Source organism: Arvicanthis niloticus, chromosome 3 (genome assembly GCF_011762505.2).
Source record: "Arvicanthis niloticus isolate mArvNil1 chromosome 3, mArvNil1.pat.X, whole genome shotgun sequence".
In the NCBI taxonomy this organism is placed as follows: domain Eukaryota; kingdom Metazoa; phylum Chordata; class Mammalia; order Rodentia; family Muridae; genus Arvicanthis; species Arvicanthis niloticus.
This window is the reverse complement of record NC_047660.1, coordinates 127,589,052-127,598,061: the sequence shown is the minus strand read 5'-3', so window position 1 is coordinate 127,598,061 and position 9,010 is coordinate 127,589,052. Positions and strand designations below refer to the sequence as shown.

General features: G+C 42.1%; 1 protein-coding gene across 6 annotated transcripts in view; it reads right to left on the bottom strand.

Annotated features, from left to right (window-relative positions):
• Positions 1–9,010, bottom strand: part of Ankrd44 (ankyrin repeat domain 44) — a 297,082-nt gene that overhangs the window by 85,794 nt on the left and 202,278 nt on the right. For all 6 annotated transcript variants that reach the window (XM_076931903.1, XM_076931905.1, XM_076931904.1 and 3 more), the window contains exon 16: positions 7,553–7,664. In XM_076931903.1, the coding sequence (XP_076788018.1) occupies positions 7,553–7,664 (112 nt within the window). The remainder of the gene's footprint in view (positions 1–7,552; positions 7,665–9,010) is intronic.

The following is a 9,010-nucleotide window of genomic DNA, read 5'->3' as shown; positions in this document are numbered from 1 at the left end:
GCCCGGAGCCTCTTGTCCTCTCAATGCCTGCTCCCTCTAAGATTGAAGGAGATAGAAATGAAGCGATTACATAGGCGGCAGAGACAATGGTCTTACCAGCAGCCTGCACCGTTGGCAATGATGCTTGCCTGGGTCAGACGCTCACATCATTTCTCCTCCAGGTGTCACAGTAGGTTCTTCTCTTACCTGCAGCTCCCTTGTCGCAAGTAATTCCCCTGTCTCCTGGTAACTGAGCTTTCCATCCTCCGTTCTAGGAGCACTGAGCCACCCTTCCCCCACTACCACAGACAACTCTCTCAGCACCATTGAGGAGTGCCTTAAGCCAGCCAGCGGTGGCCTCTGATACACATCTTTGCATTGGGAACATATGACACTTTCCCTCATCAATACTAAAAGAGGAGTGGTTTGTCACAATGAGCTTTTTTCTATGGCCTCTTGGCAAGCAAAGTCTGGTTGAAGCCATTGATATTTATCATACACCAGAGCACTGTGCCCACTAAGTGCATGAATATGTATCAGATAGCCAAGCCACCTCACTGAATTGTTTGGTCTTTAGTCAAGCCTTTCTCCCCTGTCATGGGGATGGTGTGATATAAAGCACAGCCAAATTAAAAAAAAAAAAAAATTCTCTCCATGATCTTAAACTTCCTGCCTTTCCCAGTTACACTTTAGACATAGTTAAGTGGGCTAAGGCACTAGTACTTAGCTTTGAAGTGTGGGGACAACAAGTAGCCTGACTGTTCTGCACCCTCCACTGAAGGTAAAGCTGAGGTTGTTTATCATAATAAATTTTGTTCTTTCATCAATGGCCAGATTGATTCATAGTGAGGCTAGAAGGATCTTCTGCATCTTGTAATCAGAGTCTGGTAAAGGTTCTGTGTCAGACCTCTTGCTGGATTGTCTATTCCAGTGCTCTGAGTGTATATTTATGTCCTGTATCTGACACATCTTTTGTGAACTTATGAGAGTGAGAGGCTGCTAGTGACGTCAGAATGTCTGAGTCCATCTCAGCTTCTCCCTGGAGTGCCATCTAAAAGCCTGAGTGTCTTCCTACTGAGGTCAACAGTAGAATGGTCACATTTGCATTGCTGAGGGTCACACACACTGCTTTTTATGCAAAGCCTGCCAGCTCAAAGTCCTGTACTCTAAGGCCAGATTATAGGACCTCTGAAGACAGAAAAAAGTTATTAGAGATTTGCTGGAGGTTTGGGTTCAAATTCACTGGCTATCTTCAGATGACCTTTCTTTTAGATGTGACTACTTCCTAATATAAAAGTAATTTTTTAAAAGAAAACTAACGCTTTTAAACCCTACTTTGTTAGTATGCAAAACCTTAATTAGACACTAAAATACATTCTATACAGTCGATATATATTTATTCAGAGCCAGTTACTAACTGCTCAAGTCTGTGATAAAAATCAGTAATATCTAGGAATTTATATGAATGTAACATGATTTTGTTTTTAGTTGCCCAAAACATAGCTATCTTCGGAGAATCATTATACTTCTGGAATAGACATGCAGGGATTGTCTGCTCCCCCTACTTATTCTTATTGTTAAAGTTCAAGTTCACAGGAGATCCCGAGGAAGCAGCCAAATTCCAAGTGATTACGCTTAGCAAAACCTTGGACTGAATTTAATCTCAAGTCTCTAGTTTCAAGCCCACTATTCTTAGTGTAGGCAATTCATGTAATTACACTAGAAAATGCATTCTTCCACTTTGAAAGTAAAAGTCCCAAGAGTCTTTGTGTTCACAAACAAATGTTCAATATTGTAAAAGAAAACTAGGATGCCAAGAGAAACTGAAATTCCAAATAGGGGCATACTTCCTGCATCTCTGGCTTCCCAGTCAGTCTAAATACACTGCACGTAGAGGCCTGGCCCTCTGCCAGCTCTCCTCCTCCACTCAAGCATGTGATTCAGACACAAGGTGCTTTATTAGACATGAACTCCCCGCTCTGCTTTGATAGTTTGAGCCCAATTGAATTTGACTGATCACAGTTCTTTGCCACATGGTGGTGGGCAGATTTTTGGAGCAAGCTCAGGACATACATCTTTGATCAAAAGCAATGAGAGCACTGGCTTAAGTAGGTGGATGAGATGGAATCCTGAACCTGGCTCTTCTGTCAAGACTGAGAAATCCATCACTTTCTAGGAGATTTTTGTTGGTGGAACCAGCTTGAAATCAGTTTAAATATGAATGTAGAGTTAAAACAGCTAATATTATTCCTGTTCCACTTTGATTGCAGCAAAATAAGTTGAAAACAAAAATATGGTTTATAAACTCTAAGTTTTTAATTACAAACAAGAGCCACAAACCATGAATGCCAAGCAAATATATACTAAGTTAAATGTCACAGTCATTTATACATATGCATAAAATTTAATGATACATATTTAATGATCTGCATAAACTCAGTAATAGCTCAACTAGCTAAGAGGAGGGACTGGGAGCAAATGTCACCGACTGTACAAAAGCCAGCTAGTTCTAACGGCCACCTGCCATTTCATCTCACTGCAGATCCCAAAAGACAAAGCTTGGTCTAGTAGAAAATACTCATCTACACTTTCCGTTCCCTCTACAGGTCAGAGCACAGCCCGGGAATGTGAACTAAAGAGTCAGCTCTGGGGAGATGGGGCTGAAGAGATGCTCAGCAGTTAGGAGCCATCTGTCTGTCTGTCTGTCTGCTCTTCCAGAGGACCAGGGTTCAATTCAATCCACATGGCAGTTCATGACTGTCTGTAACTCAAGTCCCAGGGCTTCTGACACCCTCACACAGATACATATTCAGGCAAAACACCAATGAACATGAGAGAGAAAGAAAGAGAGAGAGAAGAAAAAGGAAGAGGAGGAGGAGGAAGAGGAGGGGGAGGGGGAGGAGGAGGAAGAAGAAGAGGAAGAGGAGGAAGAGGAGGAAGAGGAGGGAGGAAGAGAGGGAGGGAGAGGAAGAGGGAAAGGGAGAGGAAGAGGGAGAAGAAGAGGAAGAGGGAGAGGGAGAAGAGGAAGAGGGAGAGGGAAAAGAAGAGGGAGGGAGAATGAGAATTGTTTTCTCTGAAGAAAGTTGACTCAGAGACTCTAATAGGTGACCCAGAGCACCATGAAACAGAGCTATTTGGAAAAACCCAGCAGAGAATCAGGTCCAACTTATTAAAAAGATGACCTCTGGTAAGAGGTGGTGTTTGAGATAAGGAGTATTTGGCAAGACAGTGGATCAGAGAAATCTGCCCCTTGTGTATACTGGTTCATTGGTTTGCTTTCCTACCTTCCAATGCCTAAGGTAATGGGGATTTGTAGGGACTATAACGGAAGTGTGTTCCCGAGGGGGTGGAATTAGAAATGCTCCCCCATACAAATAAAAAGCTACCTTGCCTTACTTCTTCATTTAACACTTGTCCCAGAGCTGACCCTATTCTCTCCCCCCTCTTTATAAAACTTATCCCCATCCTATCTCCTCCAAAACTGGTTCACTGTTGGGGGAGCTGGCAGGAGGATAAGATACCTGTAAAAGTAGTGCTTCACGTCTGGGGTGTGAGCTGGGGGAGAACACCTGGTGTATGGTGAGGTGCAAGACTGTTCTCTGTTCTGTTTGCTTTTATCCGGTGTTGTGGGGGCTCTGAGAATGTCCACAGCCTGCTTAGGAACGTTGCTAAGTACAAACTGTGCCCAAGAGGAATTTTAGGATGCACTCCAACAATAACCATTCAGGAAAATCCTATTTGTGTGATAAATGACTCATGGAGGTTCTTTCTTAAAAGCAAGCAAGGATGATGCTTCTCCTAATTTATATTGATAATCTGTCCTGATTCAACTGACATTAAAAGTGAAGATCAATGACTTCTTCCCATATCTACTGTAGACTATTCCTAATTTCCATGAATAATCACCTCTGCAAATAAAAAGGCAAGAGTTGATTTAATCAAAGAGCCAGATATTTTCTGCCTTTTGGGCAGAAAAATTTTTTTGTCTGATAAAAGAAATATTGTCCCTAAAATGGTATTCCTGGGAAAGGGAAATAGTACATGTAACATATCACTTGGACAGAAAGAAGGTGTCACCAGGAAATTATGCTCTGTATACTACAGGACTGAAGGTAAGTCCCTTAGCTCATTCCAGCTCCGTAGAGCAGCATGCAGTATTAAGAGTATTCCAACAAACTGTAATAAAAGTTCATAAATCTAACTATAGCATATGGTTTTCTGGGAGAAAAGCAACTAAAGACAGTTGTGTCTTAAGTAGATTTCAGAAGACATGTTCATAATGGGTAATTACAACAGTAAGCCCTCACTCTCTCAGTGATGACAACACACATTTATACTTGTGCACACGTTATAGGAAGCTTTGTGTATACAAGGTCTAAACACAAAGTCATACTTCTTATAGACCTAGAGCAAGTTCCACTGCAAAGCTGGAGTTAAGAGGCAAAGATGGTATTGCCCTTTAAAAACCAGTTCCTACCAAGCATCAGCTCTGTTTGAAAGGCTTGGGGTGAGTGGGGCTTTAATCTATAACAGAAAGTGGGGGTTTGCTGAATAACCACTTCCTTTAAAATCAGAACTCATAAAATATCCCAAGTTCTCATCCTTCCAAAGGCCAGCGCCCTAGCTTCAGACAAACTAGTTAATGCCTCTATGACTTGTTTGTTCACCTGCATGATTAGTGACTGCTCCTTGGCCATTTGGGGTTCTGTATCACAGCCAGCACTCAGGAGTCTGAAATCACTGGCTTCCTACACCTGCTGTGGCGACAGCTAGCACTTTATGCTATTCTCTTCCTTCTTTGTATTTTATGACCACCTTAAGAAGTGGACACACAGAAGAAATTACAAGTAGTTTTCAAAGAGAGACCACAGCTTTCCTCCTTTCTCTTCCCCCCTTTGATTGATCTTGAGTCACCACGTAAGATTTCAAACTACACTAGAACAACATGGAAAAACCCAGAGAATAGTGGGGTACAGCTATAATCCCAGAACCGAGAAGGTAGAAGCAGGAGGATTGGGTGTGAGGCTAGCCTGGCTAGATGACAAAATTACAAAGAGGTCCATCTGAGAAGAGGAGATAGACATGGAGGAAGGTACTGGGGAAGGAAGGGCAAGGCTGAGAAGGGAAAGATACACAAGAACACACAGGCTAACATCATCTGAGGAAGGTTATCTGTTATACCTTCTATCCCATGATCCCATGGAAAGAACAGCCCTTGAGACTGTGCTAGCCCAGCATTTGCCTCTTCAGATACCTTTGCCTAGAACTACACAGCTTAGCCATTCCAGAAGTCCCCCAGCTCACAAAACCCATGAGGCAGAGAACATCATTACTGCTGTCTTCAGCCACTAACTTTTGGGGTGATTTATTACATATGCAGTCAAAGTAACTGAAGAGGAACTAGCAGAAGAAAACAAACAAACAACTAAAAAAAATAAACACAAAACAAAACAGAAAACTGCTACCTATTCCCAACATCAAACAAGGAACTCGTCAGTACTCACAAGGCCCTCAGAAAAAGATAAGATCAAAGTCTTTGAGAACAGTGAGGGTAAATACAATTCAGCTCCCACACAATGAAAAACAGATACAAGAATAACCCTATTTTTGTTTCCAAGCTGGGTAACTTTATATAGATTTTCCTGTGTTCCATAGTAAGAGAAGTATAATGCTGACCTTAAGTGGAAGCAACTAGAGGATAGTTAGTTCTCACAGTTCTGCAGACACTGATACTCTGTCTTGCTGCCTCCCTACCTCATCCTGTCTTTCAGAGTAAACCACATACAGTGGATATTTTGTGGTTCTTCAGCAGAATGACACAGGAAAGTAGGAGGGGAAAAAAAGAAATGAAAGTAGGATTGATTAGTAGGTTGAGATAGGATTTTACTATGTACCTCTTACTAGACTGGAATTGGATATATTGACTAGGCTGGCCTGGAACTCAGAGCCCACCTGCCTCTGCCTCCCAAGTACTACTTAATTAAAGGTATGTGCCATCACACCAGATAAAACTTCTTTAGTTATTAAATAGGGTAATATTATAAGCCCAGGCTGGCCTCAAACCTGAAATCCCTGTGCTTCAGCATCCCAAATGTTGGATTTACAGGCTGTCTTTGTTAGGGTTTCCATTGCTGTGAAGAGACACCATGACCATAACAACTCTTATAAGGAAACGTTTCATTGAGGTTGGCTTACGGTTCAGAGGTTTAGTCATGTACCATCATGGAGGCAAGCATTGCAGCACACAGACAGACATGGTGCTGGAGAGGTAGCCGAGAGTTCTACAGCCAGATAAGCAGGCAACAGGAAAAAGAGTAAGACACTGGGCCTGGCTTGAACATTTGAGACCTCGGAATCCATCCCCCAGAGACACAGTTCCTCCAACAAAGCTTCAGCTACTCCAACAAGGCCACACCTCCAAATAAAGCTTTGGGCCTTTGGGACCATTGTCATTCAAACCAACACAGAGACATGTAAACACATTCGAGGGTGCTAAAGGGAAATGTTATTTGTCATCATCCCACGCAGTGAGTTTGAACATTCATATATCCTGATGAAGCTGGACCAAGTATGGTGTCCAGAAAGTAGCAAATTGTGACCTATAGCTGAATAGCTGTGATTGAACTTTCCCCTCCGCCTCTCCAGGAAGATTTCAAGACAGATTATCTTACATTAAAAAGTCAGATTTTAGGGCTGGCTATATGGCTCAGTGGGTAAAGTACTTGCTGATCAACCTGGGCATCTGATTTCAGTCTGAACTCATGTAAATAAAGTTAGAGCCATCTGACTCCATAAAGTTGCCCTCTGTTCTTCATATGTGCTGTGACGCATGCTTGGCCACACTTGTGCACACATGCACACACACACTATTTCTAGCAACCTTTTCCTTCCTGCCCTTCCGACAGGCTGTGTCTCCCTTATGTAAAGCAGGGCTCTCTATCTGCTGTATTCTCTATCATGCCTGACTGTCTTACACAGGAGCTCACTTCCCCCTCCACATTTCAAGTCAGTGTGGGCATTTGAATTTTGGGTTTTCTAAGCATCACCAAGAGAAGAATTCAGATTTCAACACACATACACACAGCCCAGATATCTCTTAATTGTTTGATTTTTTTTTCCCTTTAAGTTCAAATTCTGTTCTTGTCCCTTGCCAGTCTTTCTTTCCACTCCAGACATGGGACTGGCCCAAATGAACCCTTGTCCCTAATGACTGAACAAGTCAAGTACTAAGTTACAGTACTGTTTGTGAGTACTGCAGTGCTAAGTTCCTTTCTGAAAAGAGCTACTTGGCTTTATTGGCACATCCTAATTATCTGTAAAACAAAAGCCATGTCTACACACAGATGTAATGTTCCTATCACAGTTACTGCAGATGAGTCCACGGCCAGTCAGATGAGGACAGGAACAAAGAAATCCATATCCCATAAGGTCTATCAGTTTTTTCACTTAGCAGAAAATATCTTCCCAGAAATTCCTAGTGGTGACTAAACTAGGTATTGAGGGAGGCTGCTGAGAGTTTGGGGCCAGTATTGTGTGAGAAAAAAAAAGAACAAGAACAGACAAGACGACTCACCAGTTCTAGACACTGCCTGTGGCCATAGGCAGCAGCATAGTGGATGCTATTGTAGCCTTCCTTGTCCCGGATGGATGGGTTTGCATCATTTTGAAGCAGAAATTCTAGACATCTATAAGCATAAAGATGCAGTCTTAGAAACACCTTTGGGCCAGAAGGGATAATTACCACAACCCCTCTATTATGGATACTCCACAAAGCACCTTGAGAGCGTGAAGGAGTCCATTACAAATAAAGCTTATGTGCTGGAGGCGGGGGGGGGGGGGGGGAGCAATGCTCTCTTTATCTGTCTTCATTTCATCTTAGTAATGCTTCTAAAACTCAGGGAAAGCTTTAGAACAAGTGGGTAACTAGGTGTCCTTTCCCCCCTTCTTATCCTAAGGTAGAGAACATATCTGTTATCAAGATTACTGAATAATAAGAACATGATCTCTGTGTTCACAAGTCTCAAATGTAAGAAAGGAGTAGGCAAGTCCTTGCAACTGAGAAAGCCCAGGTGGAGAAGGGACTAATTCTGACCTCAGTATTGGAGGTGAAGGTTGAGTTGTTAAAAATTGGAAGTTTAAAATAGATTAAGAAGAAAAGAACCTGAGAGGAGGTGGAATAATAAAAAGACCAAAAGAGTGGCTAACCACTTAAAAAGCATAAAGAATTCATTCAGTGACTATACTTGAAGGGAGAAACTTACGCTATACAATCAGGAGTATAAACAAGACAAAACTATGAATTTCAAAAGCCTTTTCTGGCATAGTTGTAATTTTTCTGAAGTGGTGATAAAATGGGTCACAAGCATTGTCCAACCTATGGCCCATGGTCTACATGCAGGCCAAGGATAACTACAAATGTGGCCCAATGCAAAAGAGAACTAACTTAACACTTTGAAGGGTTTCTGCAATGACAAAATCATGTTTGCAGTGTCAAAGGCTAGATGCACTTGGCAGAGGAGCTTGGTTTCAACTTTGCTGAAGAGCCTGAAGCCCTGAAACACCAGCACCCGGGATGCACAGAAATCCAACCTTTGCTTTACAAGAGGCAATAACTAACTAGCTCATTGCAGTACCATTTCCACCACCACAAAAAAAATGTGTCCCCAACAAGTCCATGCTGATTCAATTTCCTACTCTAATCAACATTTGTTAATTTTGACTTTTTTTGAAACAGAATCTCCTGTAGCCCAGGCTGGTCTCAAACTCACTACTTACTGAGGATGACTTCGCATTTCTAACCCTCCTCCTCCTTCTACCTCCCAAAGTCTGGGATTACAAGGATGAGCCATCAACCATGCGTGGCTCTCTGGATTTTAAGATTCTAAATATAAGCCTACTCATTAAATAAGACTTTGCTGTGGGAACTTTCTATAGCTTATTCACTGACTTTGAACTTACATTTACCTACCTTTTGGTTTAAGGCCAAAAGGATTAAAAAGAAACTGGTTCCTTAATTTCTACAAAACTAAAG